The 20,662-nt window shown below is 38.3% G+C and overlaps 2 protein-coding genes and 1 long non-coding RNA gene across 3 annotated transcripts in view; 2 read left to right on the top strand and 1 right to left on the bottom strand.

Annotated features, from left to right (window-relative positions):
• Positions 1 to 462: 462 nt before the first annotated feature.
• Positions 463 to 3,137, top strand: LOC121886909 (60S ribosomal protein L19-like). Its single transcript, XM_042397314.1, has 6 exons — positions 463 to 560; positions 1,725 to 1,831; positions 1,941 to 2,063; positions 2,307 to 2,427; positions 2,536 to 2,646; positions 2,951 to 3,137. The coding sequence occupies exons 1-6, from the start codon at positions 556 to 558 to the stop codon at positions 3,075 to 3,077; spliced, it is 594 nt and encodes a 197-aa protein (XP_042253248.1). The 5' UTR covers positions 463 to 555; the 3' UTR covers positions 3,078 to 3,137.
• A 5,440-nt stretch (positions 3,138 to 8,577) lies between these two features.
• LOC121887073 overlaps positions 8,578 to 20,662 on the top strand; it is a 14,659-nt gene continuing 2,574 nt past the window's right edge. Inside the window, exons 1-2 of the long non-coding RNA XR_006092903.1 lie at positions 8,578 to 9,464; positions 18,777 to 18,900. This is a non-coding gene — a long non-coding RNA (uncharacterized LOC121887073). The remainder of the gene's footprint in view (positions 9,465 to 18,776; positions 18,901 to 20,662) is intronic.
• LOC121887072 (SH3 and cysteine-rich domain-containing protein 2-like) overlaps positions 16,301 to 20,662 on the bottom strand; it is a 27,759-nt gene continuing 23,397 nt past the window's right edge. Inside the window, exons 9-11 of the mRNA XM_042397621.1 lie at positions 20,214 to 20,265; positions 18,760 to 18,897; positions 16,301 to 18,496 (exon numbers count right to left, since the gene is read on the bottom strand). Coding sequence (XP_042253555.1) covers positions 18,398 to 18,496; positions 18,760 to 18,897; positions 20,214 to 20,265 — 289 coding nt within the window. The 3' untranslated portion in view covers positions 16,301 to 18,397. The remainder of the gene's footprint in view (positions 18,497 to 18,759; positions 18,898 to 20,213; positions 20,266 to 20,662) is intronic.

Genomic DNA, 20,662 nt, shown 5'->3' with positions numbered 1-20,662 from the left:
GTGTTAGTTTATTTAGTTATTGTATATACAATAATTTATCCTTTAATTGCATTTGTTTCTTTTATCTTTTTTACCTCATTGGCTGCTGTGACATTTGAATTTAAATGATAAATAAAGTATCTATTTATCATCATCTATCTATCTATCTATCGAAACAAACAAACTATGCATGTACTAATTCAGGAAATGTTTAAAACGTTGTAAAGTACACAGACGTCAAGATTCACGGATGTTTCGCGCCCTCCAGTGTTCAGAAACTGAAAGCGCATCTTATTGGAGCGTACCACTGTGTTTCCAATGGGGGAGTGGGATGGGATGATTCAATACACTCGATTCAATAAATACGTTTAACTTTAAAAACGTAGCATAGTCTAGATATGACATAAAATATTCATAGTTGGAACAAAATTTAAATATACGCACTGTCAGAGCTATATAAATAGCTATAACCTGGTTTTGCTGATACTATCACAGTTGAGTCACCTGTGACGACAGCAATAATGGTTGAGACTCAGCCTTTCTATTTCCTTCGTCTTCATCAAGCTAGCTGCAGCCATGAGGTAAGCAAGACGGTTGACATTTAATAACATGTTTCTATTCTAGGAAATACATTTACAGTGTTATATACTTAGTTATTTAAGACCAGACGGAAGACTGGCTTAGTCCGAATTTGAGTTAAGTCGTTTATTTCTACCGAAATACATATAGGGCCTGTGTCGGTGTGTTAGCTGTTAGCCATGTTCTAGTAATACATGTCACAACATGTTACCGAAAAAACACAGGTTCTTATCGGCGAGGCAACTGCCAACAAATCAGTTTTTGGGCATGTTAGTTGAACAAGCTGATCAATAAAATCACTTTAATTAAATAAACTAGCCACAATAACAAAGAGAAATCATTTTGGCCAGGTACCACTTTCATCTGCTTCGGTGGCACGTAGTGAGTCCCAGTAACGTTACCTTTTAGTCGATCAAAAGGTCAACGTTAATGTTTCTATGCCAGACACTTCCAGTTTGTGTTGTACCTTCCCATTTTACGTTCAAAAAATCAACTACAGGGTCTCACTCCGACAGAGAATAATACTGCACACCTGTGCGTCGCAGTCATCAGTCTGCCATCTCCTGTCAGACGTGCAGAAGACCAACCTAAAATACGCGTTAGGTCAATGAACTTAATTCTTCTTAATGTAATTTATACTTTTAAAGCTCACTGGATTTGAAAAGTGTGTTGTCACATGTATATCAGGTGACAGTAATGATATACTAAATATTTATGGTAATTCAACAACAAACCATTTCGGTAGTATGGTTCGCATTGCAGTGAGCATAATAATAGAACCTCTGTTTTTTGTGTATATCTATTAGCTATTTTTTGTATGCACTTGTATCCTTTTTATATGTAATCCAGAGCCATATAAAGCTTTTGTCATCTACTCACTATTAACTGTGGCCAACAATCATCAGTCAGTAAGGTTAATGAAGTATTTAGCCATGGAATGAACAAGGATTAAATATAGTTCAAATAGAAACTTGGACTACACCACTGTCAATGCAAGACTACATAGACCTTACTGCTGAGAGAAAATGTTAAATGAGATGTGATACTACTACTTATCACCCTTTGCTTTTAGGATATGTTCATAGGGAACGTTTAAGGATATCTTGAACTGCTTCTATCACATTATACCTGTTGTCACAGCAAAGATGTTTGGCTTGTTTGTCCAGCATGCTCAGGCTCCAGAAGCGCTTGGCGTCCAGCGTCTTGCGCTGTGGCAAGAAGAAGGTGTGGCTGGACCCCAATGAAACCAATGAGATTGCCAACGCGAACTCTCGTGAGTTGTTTCCTTTGCTGAGGAGAGTTCTCTTGCAATACATGTGAATGATCGGGACCCCGTAGGCCAGCACATCATTTGTCTGTATTGCATTGTATTTGTACCACAGGCCAGCAGATCCGAAAACTGGTGAAGGATGGATTGATCATCAGAAAACCTGTGACGGTTCATTCCCGTGCTCGCTGCCGCAAGAACACACTGGCACGCCGCAAGGGCCGTCACATGGGTTATGGTAGGTAAAACTAACATCCCTTTCTATTTCCTAAAATGCATATTACTTTTATTTTAGATTAGATTCTACATTGAATCCTTAACTATCATTATGTAGTTGAAAGTTGTAATTGTACTTTCACTGGCCCATGGACCAAAATTAAAGTAAAATTAAAGTAATCACATTTACACTTATACATTTACATTTACACTTGTATTTTATTCATTATAATTTATTCAATTTACAACTTTTCTCCTACCTCAGGTAAGAGAAAGGGTACTGCCAACGCTCGTATGCCAGAGAAGCTGACATGGATGCGTCGCATGAGAATCCTGCGACGTCTTCTTCGTCGCTACAGGGAGTCCAAGAAAATTGACAGGCACATGTATGTATGAACAAGCTGGTGAACAAGCCAGTATACTGTTTTAATTCCAATTTCAGGAGAAGTCATCTTGCTATGAGACGCTCTGAGATCATTTTCCTCTTCCTCCAGGTACCACAGTCTGTACCTGAGGGCAAAGGGTAACGTCTTCAAAAACAAACGCATCCTGATGGAGCACATCCACAAACTGAAGGCAGATAAGGCTCGCAAGAAGCTTCTAGCGTAAGTTCAGATGAATATTTTCAAAAAACAGGAGCTTTAAAGTTATTTTATTTTAATATATAACTTATAGAACTATAATCATCTTATATAACTGCATATAAATAGAATGGGAGCTGGCCCCGTCATAGCACAAAGAAAGCATTTTTTAAAATGATTTATTTTACTACTGGTAAAATTTTCACCTAGAGAACATCATACTTGGTCTAAACATTAGTTAATGTTGTTTTTTTTTTTTTTCATTTGACATAACTGTCAGATTCATATTTTTTTTTTTGTCTGTCTCCACCTCTCTTTTCTCATCCAGTGACCAGGCTGAGGCTCGCCGTTCAAAGACAAAGGAGGCCCGCAAACGCAGAGAGGAACGTCTCCTGGCCAAGAAAGAGGAGATCATTAAGAACCTGTCAAAGGAGGAGGAAACTGCAAAGAAGTGAATTTAAATTGACGTTATTCTCAGATTCAGCTTGTGTTGTTAATAAATTTGAACAAAAGAATGTCATTGTTTTGTGATTATTTGACTGGTTTTAGAGGTAGTTTTGGTATCAGAAATGACTTCATATGAGGTGATACAAGTTACAAACAGGAGCAGTGTTGTGGTTGTCAATCCTTAGGATCTTACTTTTAAGTCAAAGTAACAAATCTGCTACATATCTGTCTTGCAACCTTTTTTTTCCCCAGAATTTTCTCAGAATGCTATTTAAAATTCCTGATCACTTAGTTGCCCATTAGTTAGTGGACACACATGCCTTAACTTTAAGTATGTAAAAAGCAAGAGTTGATCTTCAGATTTTTTTTTTTTTTACCAAAACATGTATTGTGTCAGAATAATTCAACACTAGGTCAGAGGAATGTAAATATTCCTGCTCAAATGTTCTGTATACTGTATTTTGGGCCACTGTTCTCAACAATCCAACAGGTGGCAGCAGAGAACCAGCACCAGAATCTAAGAAGTCTAGATTCAAGTTAGTCATACCAACCAAAAAGCCTATCTTTTTCATCAGCACATGATCAGTGTTTGTTCAGATATTAGATTTATGATCACAATCACATTGGCAGATAGCTCTCAAAAGTTGAGCTGTTCCTGTGCAGTGAAATACAGAAACTGCTGATGATGCATGTAGAGGACCAAACCAATGACCAGCAAGTTAATGAAAACAAGGGTTTAGTAACAGCAGATGCTAGATTACAACAAATATTTAATACATTGTGACTTAATATTACATAGTGCATGACATTTACACTTCTATCATGTTTTTCAGTTATATTTTTAAATTATTTGATTAAGACCTAAGTGTGTGTTATTTATCGGTCTCGGTTTTATATTTGTGTGTTTTGTATTTTTGAACAAACATGAACAAAGTGATAGCAAAATCCATCTTTTATAAAGCACTTTTAGAAACATCCGTACATAAAACAAGCCATGCTACCCTGCTGAAGCAATGAGTTTGGAAGTTTAGAGAACATACTGTTTATTTACTCTATTTTAGACCTCTATTGTCTACTTAAAAAAAAAAACAGACTTCCCAGAGGAGGAATAACTGCCTTTATTTAGCACAAATACCTTGACAGCAGACCCAGTGCTGCTTCCACCTTTGTGTTTGGTTGTCTGCCCATTTGCATGTCTGCTTGTTAGTTGTTACGGGTGTGTTGGTGATGCGTTTCATCTGTGACTAGTCCATTTATCAGCGACTTATCAATTTATCCGCTTAACTGTGTGAGCAATCATTTGGCCCGTTATCAGTCATTGAATAAGATTGCAGCTGACATTGGTGCATAAACTCAGAGAGAGATGAAGAACACATACAAAGTTGATGACAGTTGATTTCTTGTCACACGATGTAAGCCCTGAAGCCAGCAAATTATTATTAAAAGCCCACTTTTCATAAATAAATGATTTAGCTATTAATAAATGATGTAGATCATAAATTATTTTCTCTGTTGAGCTTTTCATGAAGACAAGAGAAGCCTAAATGATTATATCACACCTTCATACAAACACTGTCCATGCTGCAGCTTACAACCGCCGTTAGCTACGTTAAACTTAAGCTGCTGACGCTCCAGTCATCCAGTCATTTTCACTTCCTGCTCGGGTGCTGAAGGATTCCTTCTTTCATGCTCCCTGGAGAAGGTGTGACTGAAGTCTTTGCAGATACATCTGTTGCCAACCAGGAGAGATCTGCTGTTTGTGTGTGTGTGTGTGTGTGTGTGTGTGTGTGTTTGTGGGTATGAGAGAGAGAATTAGGGGGGATTTTTAGCTCTCAGGTCTATTTAAAGCAATAGCAGCAATTCAGATCATGCGAATGGCTTGATACACAATATACTTGACTTTTTAGACTTCTTGACTGGGAAGTTAAAGGTTTAACCTTAGTTTTCTTCCACAACTTGCCCTATAAGCCCTGTTCACTGGCAGATGACTTTATGTTTTAAGTCTGGCTACACCTGGTGTTTGAGGATCAAGTACCATCATGCATAAGCAATATGACAGCTTTAGAGGCTGGCAGTGAGGAACCCTATTTAAAATTTGGCTTTCAAAGGCCTTGAGGAGCTGGAATAAAGGCTTACACAGCATAATGCATCTGCTTACTCAACATCCTGATTTAATTTCACCACGCAGTAGCTCCACACACAGTGCTTTTCCTAAAACTGCAGTTTAAACATATGTAATCATTACTAAATGGATCTGCAGTATATATATAAAGAAGAAACCATCTAGATAGATAAATGAAGGATCTTCACAGAGATGTCATAGGGATTACTGAAGGAGAAAACAGGCTTTGTGCAGCGAGGCCATTTTGTAGCTCAGTTAATGTATTTCTTCATTACCAGGAGGCACTCCTATTTCCTGAAGCGTGAGCCTTAATGGGATTAGATAAGGCGAGGAATATGAGCTGAAATGAAGCGGGGCTCTTTATTACAGTTGGCCTTCAACCCAGGCAAAACAAATGGAGCACCCTTAAGAGTTCAGGATATCTTTGATAACAATCGAGATGAGGAGATGAAAGCAATTAATGGAAGCCTATTTTTAAATGTAAAAACAATTATCTAAAATCTGAAAGAATTACCCCGCACTTGCCAGTTTCGATGACCCTCTTTCACATTTTGTGTCGGGCTGCCTCTCTTCTTTGGGCTATAATTAATTGCTGTTCGTCCTATCAGCTGATGTGTTTTTGTCATTTTTGACTTTCATGTATGATGTAAGTCTGATTCTGTTAAGTATTATGAAGTATCATGAGACCTTTTTGGATTAATTTGCTCATAAATTGACATTATTAACCTAATCCTGCTCTGTCACTGTCTTATCCACTAATTGCTCATTTTGATTCTATATTCACTCCTCGCATGTTGATTTCACTCACCTCTATTAACTAATTTCTTTGGATTAGTTGGGTAGATGGACTGATATACTGTATCAGGTTTAATTCTCTCCCTCGTGTTTGTCTCTTTCAATTGATGATTGGAGGAGTGCTCGGTGATACAGATCACAGATCAATCGGATAGACAGGGCTGTCAGATCTGATATCCAGATGGATGCCTCTGTCATGTCTTTCTTAAACCAGTCTTGTGCTTTTTTCTTCTTTAAACTTGTTCTTTTCCAGCAGGGCTCGTCCGTTACAGCTACACCCAGACATGCTCAACACAAAAACACATCTAAAGTCACATTAAGTATGTGTGTACTGGCTCAAACTGGGGAAAATATTACTCTTTTTATTGATTTTATGGACTTCTTACAGTTGAGATGAAATACTTCCGTCAGCTGATGCTCTTGAAATGTTGTCATGTTGATCATCTGAGTCTCCTGGACTTTATCCAAGCTGGTTGAAAGTGGCAGCTCTCTGGTCACGACACATTTGGTTTGACTTCAGGCCTCTGTCATTGCTTTTATTGCTCTCTTGTACCTCTGCACATTAGTGATCATCAAAAAGTTAACAGCTCAAAATCTCAATTTTACCAATTATACTGAAAATAGGGCCATTTAGTAAGTAGTTATACAATTTTATGATTTGTTGTGAAATTATCAAATACATATGATCAAGACATTATCTCAATAACCACATTTGATTGACAAAAAGATGATTTATTCCCTTAAATCTTGACTCATGTACATGAAGAGTTATGCCAAAGTTTTCATATTTATCAAATCTGACACAGTTTGAACACAGATTAAGAATATCTGAACAATGTTCACACAATGAAGTATCAGTTAAAAGTGTTTGTGCCGAGTACACATCACTTTAAGCACATGGTTTGTACATTAACCCCATAAAACACATTATGGCCCCTGTTTATTTGTTGTACTGGTCTTCCAGAACATTAATCTAATGCTTTTCTTGCTGTTTCAGTCGTGGTGTAGGATGACATGTACTCACCGGCTGCTCAGGTGTCCAGTTAGAGGTCAGGATGCATCACATGGTGCTGACCGACCTCAAATTTGATATGAGACTTGTTCAAGTGAGGACAATATCAGTGGCAATAACTGGGACTGTGTGATGCTTTTGGTGGTCAGCACGGCTGTTTTGACAGATAACAGGCAGGGGAGATGTACCTAACCTGGATGCAACCTGACTGTCCCATTTAGATTCATGTGAGATGGCTTTGCTGTGCAGCCCTCCACCCTCTGCTTAACATCTGAATTTCAGTCCTAAGAGACTGTTAGAGTGGTATAAACACAGTTGTCAGTTATGATTTAGAAAGTACAGCTACAGCTTAAGAGCAGACAGAGCTTAACAGCAAACAGAGCAAAAATGAATCAATACAGTTATAGGCAGCAGTAAACTAAATGCTTCATTTAATAATAAATGAGTCAGCAAGACTCATTCATCAATAACTGATTAAAATGCTAAATAAATCTGACTCCTGCAGCATGATCATATGATGATTCATTTTCTCATTTTTCCAAGAAATGTGTGAATTTTAATGAAGGTATTCCATATTTTGTTTGAAAATACAAAATGAATTAAATTGTTTCCTGTGATTATTTTTTTTTCCAACAATGAGCAACACTTAACTCCTCAAGTGTAACTGTCTACACATGAGCCTGGAGCATCCCTCAGAAAGCACATATACACAGTTACTAACAAAAAGAAACACAACAAAGATAAAAAACTAAATAAAGCCTCTCGAGAGAGAACTGGAGGAACGTGAGAGTTGAAGAAAAGGCAGCATGAGCTCAGTGCTGGATCAGTGAAGCAGGAATTCAGGGGTACTTTACTTTATCAACCATTGTTACTTTAAATGTGAAATCCATCACAGTTTATAGACTATCTGCTTAAAGTTGTAATCAACAGTGATAACCTACATTTGGATAACTTTGTCAGTCACTGTTTATCGTGAAAAGAAAGTTAAACTAAATAGGAAAGGTAAAAGGCATTTTTCACTGTTCACAAAAAAAAATCATTTCTGAGCAAATGCTCAAGTGTGAAAGTTTTCATCGCATGTAGGCCCAATCACACTTGTGTTACAAAACGTGGATGAGCTCGAAGGCCAGATGGATTTCCTCATGTAAAGAAAAAAAAAATCAAGTAAGCAAAAACAACCTGATTATGAAAGGGCCATCTGGATAACATTACTCATTTTTAATGTTTAATCAATGGAAGAAACCAATTTTGATCAATGGGGAGCATGCTGAGTCATGGAAGTGAGCTGGCACATTTTAAGCAGGGTCAAAGGAGGGAAATATAATGATCCTCAATGATATGGATGCAGTGCAGTAGAACCCTGTTACAGGATCTTTGCAATAGATAACAGGATCAAAAGTAATTTAAACTGGAGATGCATGTTTCATTTAAGCACTAAATCTAGTCATGCACTGTCAGTTTGGGCATTTTATAGTTCCACTTTAGGCTGTGCAGACACTTTCATCACCGTATCTCACAACTAAGGGAACAGGAGAATTTTTTTTTCCAGTATTTCACACCGTCTTCATCTTTGCCCTATCTCTTGTTGCTATCGTCATCGTCTGCTATCTTTTTCCTTCACCTCCTCTGCTGCACTCTTTCTCAAAATCTTGCACTTTGTAAGAACATACCAGGCAAGGCTAGACTTATTACCAACTCTTTCCTGGTCTTGCTGATTCTTCAGTATGCTGAATATTATCCCTTTTTTCATCTATTTGCCATAACATAGTTGTTGACTTGGGTGGTATAAAAAAGTAACTTCAGCTGATAGCAAGCAAAGCATCTTTAGTAAAGCAGAGCAGCCCCAATTATCCTCTAATCCCTGTGCCATGAAGAAAGAGTCCCCAAAGTCTGTGAAGCACTTCAAATTGAATAGATTAGTTTTGCCTATCCTCCTCATAGCGGGATGGGACATTTTAGAGGGTCTTTTGAGGGTATATGGCTAAATTGAAGACTTTGGCTGAATTGAGCCTATCGTAAGGAAAACAATAGAGTGGTGGAATGTGAAGTGTGTCTGCATATATATTTATATATAGGCAGAGAAAAGAGCTGAGGCGGAGTAGCTGAAAAATTAATATCTTCATATTCACAAATGCACCGTGATATGAGCTGTGGGGAGAGAGAGAGAGAGAGAGCAAAGAAAGCCTGTCCCATGGATTTTAAAATCCTTTTCTTAGCGACTTAATGGATTTGGAAGTACACTTTCAAGATTTTAGAGCATGTTGGATTTGGAAACCATTAAAGGGCAGGGAGGGCTGAGGTTGGGGAGGTGAGGCAAAGAGGACCTGTGGCAACACACTCTCCAATCATGTATGCCTGAGAGGAAACACGCAACTCAGACTGAGACAAAGATGCTGCAGAAATGAGACTCTGTTTAGTCCTCATTTAAAAATTGCAGGGTTCATCGACAGCCTCTGAAATATCACAGTAAGGTTGTGTTATATTGTGTTCAAAAGTCTACACAATAAGGAGAATTATTCACTTTATTTGTTGAAAGTTAGATGAGATGGCTATCAGATCTTTGTAGAGTATGCAGATGGTTAGCTAGCTTATGTTAGCCAAAAGGCTGGAAACAAGGGGGAAACTGCTAGCCTACCTCTTGTTGTTGTTGTTGTTTTTACACTTCAGTTTTTGTGTGTTAGTTTTCGTACAAATCAAACAAACAAGACATAATGTTAATTAGTGAGCTTTAGCTGCTGGTAGTAGGTGGATTTTGCTACCTTTGACAGAGCCATGCTAGCTGTTTCCCCCTGTTTCCAGTCTTTGCGCTAAGCTAAGCTAAGCTAACTGGCTTAAAGTCCTCACAATAAGGAGAATTATTCACTTTCTTGTTGAGAGTTAGATAAGATCGTTATCCCTCTGATGTTTGCATGTTAAATAAGTAGCTGGAGCCAGTGGCTGATTAGCTTAGCTTAGCCAAAAGGCTGGAAATGAGGGGGAAACTGCTAGCCGAGCTCTTTGTCATGTTTATACTTCAGTTTTCATGCGTTATTTTTTGTACAAATTAAACAAACAAGATATATGTGTTGATTAGTGAGCTTCATTTTGTTACCTTTGGACAGAGCCAAGCTAGCTTTTTCCTCCCTCCTGTTTCCAGTCTTTGCACTAAGCTAAGCTAACCAGCTGCTGGCTCCAGCTAGCTAAATATTTATGGTACAAACATGAGACTGGTGTTGATTTTCTTGTCAAACTCTTGGAAAGAAAATGAATGAGCATATTTCCCATGTTGAATTTGGCTTTTAATCTCCTCACATCGATGTCTTGATAGTTCACAGTATCATGTAGATTGAGTAAATGTATAACAAGAAAGCAGTAAGTAACTAGGAAACTGGTAAGTGACAAAAAGAGTGTGTTTACCCAATCATTAGGTTGACAGAAACTGTGCCTTTTGACTGTATAACTAATGCAAAGTAGCAGCTCAGTGTGGAGATAAATTACCAGAGGCCCTGTAGTCATTAGCAGGCATGAACAGTAAAGCAAACTAGCTATCAAAACCTTTTAAATCAAAGCACAGACTGGGGAACTTATTTACATTAAAAAAAAACACTCCTCTCTCTAGCCAAGAGTCATGTCCTCATTACCTTGTCCCTCGATTGTGATACTTGACCTTCCTTGATTTTCCTTTTGCAGCCGAGTCAAGAGGCTAACAATAACATCAAAGCTACATAATGACTGAGAAGGTTAGAGATGAAGAGAGAAAACATATAAATAGTCATCACTGATGAAAAGGTATGTTAGGTGAAGTGCCGTGGTGTTGAATCCTATTGCAGGTTGGAGTGAAAGCACCGAGAGCAGGTGTGGAGGTGGGATGAATCTGCAAGACTGGAACTTAGTGTTGTGTTTTCATGAGATGTCATGGGCTTAATTCAGTGAAACATCTGTGATAACCAGTGAGACAGCCATCTGGCATACACGGCAGGTTCCTGGGTAGACATTCACCTCAGTTTTTAAGGATAAGTTAAAGAGATCATTATACTACATAGAGATAGTTAGATCCCAATATAGTGGTATGTTGACTCTCATATCAAAATTTTTAAAAAGCAACTTTCGTCAGGGTCGGAAAGCGCTATAAAATTTTTGTTTACCCTTTCACACAATTCTTTAGTTTTTTCATTTCATGTTGAAGATGTAACTTTAAATTTCATAATTCATATGACTGCCAGTGATTTCCTTTGAAAAAGCTGGAATGGGTCACTTCACGCATATAAACAGAGCCCTCTGATTGGATGCTCTAATTTGCGGGATAAATGCTGCTAGCATATATTTTTGCACTTATGTGAGTAAAAGAAGTGATTTGATTGCTCAGGAGCAATCAAATGGAAATAACATTAATTCAAGCATTGGTGGAAAACTACTTCAAAGACAACACTGAGGTAATCATTTCATCAATCACATGATTTAAAGGGTCATTTAGTAAATTGGTGTATTATCTGTAGCCACAAAAATTACATTTTTGGGACTGGGCAGTATCCTAAGTACCCTCCAGCCCATTCTGTTAAAAGAGCTAATTTGGCAGCAACATTCATACATTTAATTGTAACATGACATCGTGTTATACCTTCATATTTGAAAATTAAGTAAGTGCAAAAGAAATGGCTGCCTAATAAGATTTTCTCATACTACTTTTGTTTCTGTGCACTATTTTAAATACTTGATGAGTCCATCCAAACGTCTATAGTAAAATTGTCGCCTGGTTTCTGATTTTAAATACTTTATTGTATCAATTAAATTATGGTTTTGAAAAGTACTTCCAATTAATCCATCTAAACTCCCATTCTGAAGGTGTTTCTATTCACTACAATATAATTTTACCTGGGTATTACCTTAATTTGAGCTTTAATTATTTAATTATGACTGGAAAGAAGAATAAGGTATTTCTTTTTAAAGTGTGTATTCCTGCTGAGTTCAATTCTCTTTCTAATCAGAGTATTGTACTATGTCACTCTTTTTTATAAATGTTTTATCTGTAAGACAATAGAAAGACAGCAATGGTTTGAAGCATCCATTCCTCATAAATAAAACTCTATTGATCTCTTTGCATAACAGAAAAACACCCAGGGCCACCCCGAAAATACTCCTTCCATAGAAACAAGGAAGCATATTCCTCAAATCTATCATTCACAGTGTAGCATGCTTCAAAGACAGCTTTCATGTGTCAACCCCAGGGCCTATTTCTCTGTCCTGTTTAACCTCCAAGATCAACTCAGAGGATATGCATTGACTTTATTCAGACTTTAAGCCCTGGGACTCAGTGTACCGTCTTTTACCTCTGGACTGTGCCATGTGGTGCTTCATTCCTGTCACCGAGAGTGTGTTTGTGCAAGCAGCATCCTGAGAAAGCGGAGGTAGCCTCAGCGGCAGGAGATGAGACCATGCATTAAACATGCTGTCTCCGTGTACCTTCTTCATTTTTAATGGTCCAGTTGGCCAGGGGTCTAGAAAAATGTAAACATGACTGGAACTGGAGGATGGTGACAACATAAGACAGGGAGGAGGAAAAGGCAAGTAGTGCCTAAAAATTTGTTCAAATCCAGAATTCAGGTGGGCAGCAAAGGCTGTAGGTGCAGCATTTGGTGTTGATGTTGCAACTCATTAAACTAGTTTCATTCACATAATTGCATGATATTCAGAAACTTTGTGGGTTGAAGAGTGTTGCTGATTATAAACCAAGGGGGACCAAACCAGATGATGATTATTACAATTCAAAGTCAACAATAATCAAAACCTTGCAGTTCTTACACTTTAAGTTTCACTGTTTCTTGGCTGTTCATGTGTAGATTTAAGTTAAGCTCAACTTATTTCACTTCATGAGAGACAGTTTAAAGGATAGGTTCACAATTTTTCAAGTGTCTCTTAAAACAATAGTCAGGTGCCCACATGAACATTAAAACATGTTTTGCTCGCTGTAATCATTCGTCCTGTTCATACTGACCATCAGAAGATCTCCTTCAAATGCGCTTACAATGTAAGTGATAGGGGATAAAATCCACAGTCCTCGTTTTGAGCAAAAATGTATTTAAAAGCTTATTTGAAGCTTATATGAGGCTTCAGCTGTCTGAGTTAGTCAAACTCAATAAAAAAAAGTCTCGACGGACAGTGTTTCCCTGTTGAGCCGTGTTGGAAGTACAATAACAAAAAGAGGGAATTTGGCACTAAAAAGACTGTAATGTTGAAAGATATCTACTTGATTTGACTCATTTGGATGGCTGAGGCCTCATATTACCTTCAAATAAACTTTTAAATACATTTTTGCACAGATGGAGGGCTGTGGATTTTGTCCCCCATCACTTGAATTTAAAGTGCATTTGTAAGGGATCTTATAATGGTCAGTATGAATGGAGGGAATGATTACAGCAATAAAAACAGGTGTCAGTGTTTATTTGGGCACCTGACTATTGTTTTATGGAAAATTTGAAAAATTCTGAACCTATCCTTTAACCAAAGACCTGTGGTTGCCTAAACCTAACCACACACGGGACTCAAGATGTGCACCTTGCCCTTACAACTTCAGTGTGGCATATAAATATACAGCTTCATTCACACAACACAATCCAGGCAGTGATACATTTGACAATGCAACTTAACTGGAGAAACAATTGAGTGGTATGTAAACATAATTTCTAGGAGACAGGGTTGGTAACAAACTTTGGTCTCCTGCATCCACCACCCTGTCCTCCACACCCTTACTTTAGTAAACTACGTCTGCTGTTTCAAACACAATTTTCAAACACTGCAATACTGCTGGAAATACTTGCTGCTGTTGTTGCTTATATAGCATGGCATAAACCCTACCTCAAACCCAAGAATCCACTTGTAAAGGGTCAGACAACAGAGACCGCATATCAACTCTGTCCATGCTCTAATAATAAATCCAGGTGAGCTGATTGACTGAATTGCATTTAAAAAGATTCTTGGGAGCATCCACGGTGTATGATATTACTGTGTATTCCATAAACTGAAGCAAGATTTTCAAGCTGTGTATAATATCCACTCATATGTAAGAGAAAGTGAGGGATAGGAGATTATTATTATTTGCATGTGTTTGATGCAGGGGTCTGTAAGGTGTTTTTTTCTCTCTGCTGAGAACCAGAGAGCTTTATTCTCCTCTGACAGTACTTTCCTCTCCCTCTGCCCGCCTGCCTGCCTATATAATCAAGTGCTATTTTGAGCGCGGATTTTCCTCCAGAATTTGCATTGTTGCCATATTCCTGCTGTTAACGCCCCTGTGCTGCCATCATCACCCCTACTGTAAGTCTGTCCAGCTGCTGCTCTGTTTTAAAAGATGCAACATTGTGATTGTGAATATTATAAGACAAGAAATGACTGTGTAACAAATCACACATTTAATGAGCCATTTGATTTCATTTTCTGGAGTGAGCATGATATGCTTGGCACCAGTCTTTTTGATACTCTTAGTTAGGATTTGTTGCCCCAAACCAAACACTTCAGTTTCTTGTCGTGAGGTTGATGGATGTAGCGTAAAAGAAGGGAGAGACAGTTACTCACCCTTCTCTGCTTATCACAGCCATTTGAGCCACAGAAAGGATTTTGCTCATTGTCATGCGACAGCTCAGTGGTACATCAAGTGGAAAGCAACACGCCATCTTTAGCAATATAGTCAGCAATTTTGTAAAGTGTACGAGTAGCTTGATGTACTGCCAGTTGCACACATTTCTGTCTCTCTACAGAGACGAAAATCACATTTGATCCAATTTGATAACAGAACTGGGTCAGGATTTGAGAAATGTTCCTCGCACCACAGCAGGCACACACACACACATACAACAGACACAGAGACACACAACACTGTCTTTGCCAGCTTAGTATATGGCCTGCCAGCAGCTTTGCCCGTTGCCAATTAATTTCATTGGGAGTTAATCATATTATTTATGGTCATTAGGAACAAGCAGTCTTCTCAGGCTTTGCACTGTCAACTCAAATGAAAGATCTCAATGTACTTGAATACTGTGGCCACGAAGGGAGATGTCTTCTGTTTGAATTCAATAGCTTATGAATTTAAGTGTGAAATGACAGATTGAAAATGGGGGTAAAGTGCAGACATTCAGATTTAAATGAGTGCTTTTTTAGTACAAGCCACAGCAAGACATGGCTGGAGAAGTTTTTTTTTTCTTTTGAGATATTTTAAAATCTGCATTTTCATGTCTTATTAGTCTGTGATAGCCAGTGACTGTGTTGTTGGTAATACCCATTTAAAAAATGGAGTGGCCTTCACCATGAGGTCACCACTTCAAATTACCAACACTGATTAAACACAGTGAAATATATCGCCCAATCTTCCTGTCGTTTACCACATCGACTCTTCAAGAAGTGTGGTTGACAGCATCACTAATTAATCTTCTTCCAGGGTCACTGTCGAATTAGTGACAATCACTGCCTGGCCAGTGACCAATTGAGGGATGGACAGCCATGATTGGGGTACAAAATAGTGAGGAAGTAGTGAGAGACAAACCTAGGTACTTGTCTTTTGTGAGTCTCTAGTCTCAGTATTCTCCTACATACAAATGAAAGACTGAGTAGTGGTGAATAAATGAGTGATGCGTCCACACCAGAAAAGTTGTGCGGCTGGATGAAATTGTTGAACATAGTTCGAAAGATCAGTTTATACAGAATTGGCATAATGCTCCAAAACTGAAATTGAAATTGGAAAAGTATCTATTGAATGAAAACAGAAATTACAGACAGAATTTACATAACTTCAGGATTAGCAACGACAGAATCTCCAATATTACAGCAGATAAAAATCAGGTCTGTTACCTTTTGTAATGACAGTTGTGTGGGAGACGAGTGTCACATTTTGCTTGAGTTAAAAGTACTTGCCAAAGTACAATGTCCATCTTTACTTGATTTTGTCATTACAGTCAAACACGTCAAATACAGCATTATATGTAAATTAGGTGTCTGTCTTAAGAATATTTTGCATCAATTTTTGTTGCCCTTCATTCCTGCCAGGTGCTATTTTTTGTCACTATTGTATCATACATGTTGTTTGTACCCTGCACTCAAGGTCTTGAGGGAATAAAATTTAAATCTGAATGTTTTGAAGTTATTCCAGCACTTATGAGGTAAACAACCCAGTTGCCAGTTTGGGAAAAATAATTGTTCTTCTCTGTGATTTTTTAAATTAAGTCATAACTTGGAGTGACTTTTGAGAAGAAATATCTATTTCTTCTCAAAAGTCAATCTACGATACCAGTACCGCCTTTACTGATAATGCCCTGAGCTCTTTGACAAAACAAAACAAAAGCACAGTATGAAACCAAATAACACATTACACAGTTTGAGAGTTCATCTGACTTTATTGAGAGATGTGAGGATCACAGGGCTGCTAGCCATGCAGAGAACTATCCTGATAGTGTGCATTACGGTGAGAGCTGGAATTCACCTGGATAATACTAATCCTGAGCCAATCCTGGTTCTAGTCAGTGATGGTAATGTTAAGGATTAGCGTGGTACAGACTGATCCAAGATGAGCACTTTGTAAAAGCTGCTATGCTCCCAAAGCCGGAGTCCAAATTCAAATCTTTATCCAAACTGCAGAAGCACAGATATACACAGACGCACGTGGCTACGCTGGAAATAAGTTGAGTACAAAATAAAGTGAGTGACTAGAACTGTTGTGCATAGTATTTGAAAAGATTTGTGCTGATTGGGCTAGATGTTAATTGAGCAAAGAGATGCATACATATGTAAGTGGGACAATAAACAATAATCTCCTGTAATTTATTATTATTGTGAAGTTAATGCCCTTAATTGGCTCCTGGACAGCTGCAAACCTGTTGGTCAGAGTGCTATTTAGAGCCAATATATACAGTATCTTTATAAGGCTATTTACAAATACTGTCATAATTTTATTTACAGTTATTGCTGCAACAAAGGCAGTTTGTCACCACCTTATGGTTTATAATGACATAGCAACAAATCAAATTGTATTAGGTGATTTTGCCTTTCATCACCTTTAATTAGAGCAACAATAACAGTCCCTCAGAGTTACTTAAAAAGTAATCATGTGTGCTGAGAGAAACGGTAGCCTTTAATCAAAAATCCTGTAAATTTTTGACAGCCAGAGTTTGGTACATGACCCTCTGAGAGACTGAAAGTTTGACTTTTTTTGACAAACAACAACACTGAGTTTGGTTTTTAATCAATCATCCTGGATTATATCCCTGCTCTGCTCTTCCCATGGAAGAAAAAGCAAGCGTTTCTGAAACTCTAGACAGCACATCATCCTCACGTCGTAGCGCACAACCGGATATGACAGCGAATATTACAGGACATTACATACAGATAAACAACGCTGAGAATATAATGACAGGAAGCAGATTCTAGCGGTTGATTTTAAGAGTTACAGTATATGGAACAGAGTGAACTATAAAAATCTGTGTGTGCAGAGAGTTGTGTGATTGAAGGGCATACTGAGAGAGAAGCTCCCCGAGGTGCACACAAAGCATTTGTCACATCGGAGCTGTGAAGAGCATCAATACACCGTAATCTAATCACTGGAGAGCAGTTTGAAATAAAGAAACCCCAGAGTGCGTTTTTTCTATGTGTGTGTGTATGTGTGTTATGACTTTCATTTGACCAAGATGTAGCAGAGAAGACTTCGTTTTTTTAAATTTTTACATAGACATAATGTAGTACCTGAATCATTTTCTAGTCAGAGCAGGAGTGACATATATGTACATCATGGATTCATAGCACTACAGCAGACGTGTGCATTTTGTGAGCAGTCTGCGCATACAGTACAAAAGTGATTTACCTCCTGCATCAAATCTACTAAATCAAATCCATTTTCAGAGGTTTGGAAAAAAAACAAAACAACCAAAAAGTGTTTGCACAAGCAACTACGATAAACATCTACAATCATTCACAATCTCTTATGCCTTGTTATCACTACACATATAATGAAATTAAGACAGTTTGCTCACAAAGTCCCCCAAATTCTGTAGGCCTTGACATCACAGTAATGTAGTCCTCTCCCATTTTTCGCAGACAGATGGCCAAGTGAGGTAGCCAGACTTCCTGCACACTATCCTCTTCAACGTGATGCTACATTTGTGTTGTGAGTGTGTATAAAACCACACAAAGCAAAGTTATGCTACAAGAAAAGTAGCTCTAAAGAACTCTAAAGAAGTCCTCTCCTTTATGTCTTAACCTTTAAAACCCGTCTGCATTAAAAAAGCGAAGTCGTGGGCAGAGCTATCATCCACTCAAGCTGTCAATTCACTTTTGGAGGGGTGGAGGTGGGTGGCGGTCAGTGAGGTTTCGGGTAAACGCTCCTGAGTGTTCCTCCGTTATCGTGAACTTTATTATCAAACTGAGGGGGTCAAGGAGAGCCGTCATCATATTTCTAGCAGACACTTTACAGGGACCAAGCCTCTCTTCTTCCCGCTGCTGAGCCGGAGAAAACCGTCAGTCTCTTCATTCTTCCCCACACAGATCTGTGAGGGGGGGGATAGAGGGGAGTAGGGGAGCCAGAGGAGGGGCAAATGACATTCTGTAATGTGAGAGAGTTTTTGGACTGAGGCTAAAAGTGAGCTGCACTGGAAGCCATAACATGCTGTCCTCTGTAATCTCAGCAGTTTTCTGCATGAATTTGCATACATTTTTTAATGTATTCAGTGTGTGTGTGTGTGTGAGAGAAGGAGAGAGAGAGAGACGGAGAGAGAGAGTGATAAACTGTGTGTATTTTATGCGTGTTCACCTGGGCCTCTTTCACAGTCATCTCGCCTTTGTCTCGGTTGCCGTGGAAACCAGCCGTGACCTTCCACACCCGCTCACTGGGGCGGACCCGCTGCACAAAGTTGGCCGGGAAAAATCCCACCTTGTCTCTGCTTTTCCCCTGGTAAACACAAGCAAACACACACACATACACAAACGCACTGTTAGTCTTTGACAGATATAAATAGATATTTTCTGGACAGTTTTGAGCTGATTAGAATGGAAAAAGAAATGGCCCATAACGTCTCGTTTCGAATCATGGTACAGAATGGAAGAAGTACGGGACTTCTCTTAGTTTGAGTGAAATTCATCCCTTATGGAATGACCCACAATGTGCTTAATTTTTGACAAGTAACTACTCTGCTTGCTTGCATTTCAACACAAACAGGAAAAACATGACACAGGCAGCTAATGCAGTCCTTGTCCCACTTTATATAATTAGATTCTTTGTGTGTTTTTGTTTACTGGACCATTTGCCTGAATATGCATCACATTTATTTCACAGTAACAAAACTGAATTTGAATAAACTATCACAATTAGCAGAAAAATGAAAATAAAGACTGCTTTTGTTCCCTAATTAGCAACATCAGACCAAAAAGCATCTGTATTTGCGGAAACCTAATCCCCCATTATTCTCTTTAGAGACTCTGTCCAAAGGCGTACAAAGCCTGTAGGGGCTGGAGTCACATGAGAAGTTGGTTCTTCCACGTTAAGCAAAGGCATGTTTACACAGAAATGGCACTACATTTCTCTGGGTGTAATTGTCAGTTATCTATTAAAAAATATGTATGTATTTTGACATTTAAATCACACCCATTACAGGGTGCAAACTTTGTTACCATAAGCATTTCAGTTTGAACTGTCCAACAGTAAACTAGACAGTTAAATGGAAATTTGTTTTATTCTTCTCAAATAATCAGATTTGAACTAAAAAACAAACAAAAAAACAAACAATCTGACAAAATTCTTATTGTTTAATGTAATTTTTTAGTTCATTTATACCAGTAATATTACCTGTGCAAATATGGATACTCTACAGCCTGTTTATTGAAGTGAATAACTTGGTCCTTTTCCCAGGTGTTTTGTTTATGTAAAGACCCATCTGTCCTTCGGCAGGTGAAGGTTAAGATTTTCAGCTGCCTTATTAAACACTGACTGCAATCTGCCTCATTCCTCTTTTCCTCTTCATGCTAACTAGCTCCGCTAACACCCACACCTGCTGTCCTTCAAGCACACCCGCCAGCTCTTTAGTCTTTACTGTCTCTGCATGGATCTGCTTTGAATGGATGAGTCAACTGATTCTGTGACTGCCTAACTGAAGGCCACATGTTCGTATTATCTATTCCATATTCAGCTTAGCAATGGCTAAGTAGGAAGAATTAAATGAGAGAAAACAAAAAAGGATCAATGTTAAATGGATTCTTTTCATTGCTCACCTTCCACCAGTCTTCATTGGAGTCATCTGTGACTTGAACTCTATCGCCAGGCCTGGAGCAAAAACATTCAGACAAAGTGCTTGCAGAGAAAACTGTACTGTACACGATTATTTAAGCATTTATGAGCATTCCCAATCCCAAATGACCATCTGAAATGTTCTGGCTTGCTGTTTCTCCCAGCTTCTAGTCTTTATGCTATGCTAAGCTCACTCTTTGCTTCCTATTTAGTGTACACACACGAGACTATTTTGTCATCTAACTCTCGGCACAAAAGCAAACTTATTCTGGAAAATGTCAAACTTTTCCCTTCACAGGAAAATATCATAGTTACATTACAAGAAGTGAGTGGACAGTCAAATGTAAAGATTAATGCCATAAAAAGCATATTTATATCAAGTAATGTATTATTACTATTTCTACCATATCCGATACATTAAGCTATTTCAACT

The sequence above is a fragment of the Thunnus maccoyii genome, chromosome 20 (assembly GCF_910596095.1).
Source record: "Thunnus maccoyii chromosome 20, fThuMac1.1, whole genome shotgun sequence".
Lineage (NCBI taxonomy): Eukaryota > Metazoa > Chordata > Actinopteri > Scombriformes > Scombridae > Thunnus > Thunnus maccoyii.
The sequence above is the reverse complement of the archived record's forward strand: the minus strand, read 5'-3'. Positions and strand labels throughout refer to the sequence as shown.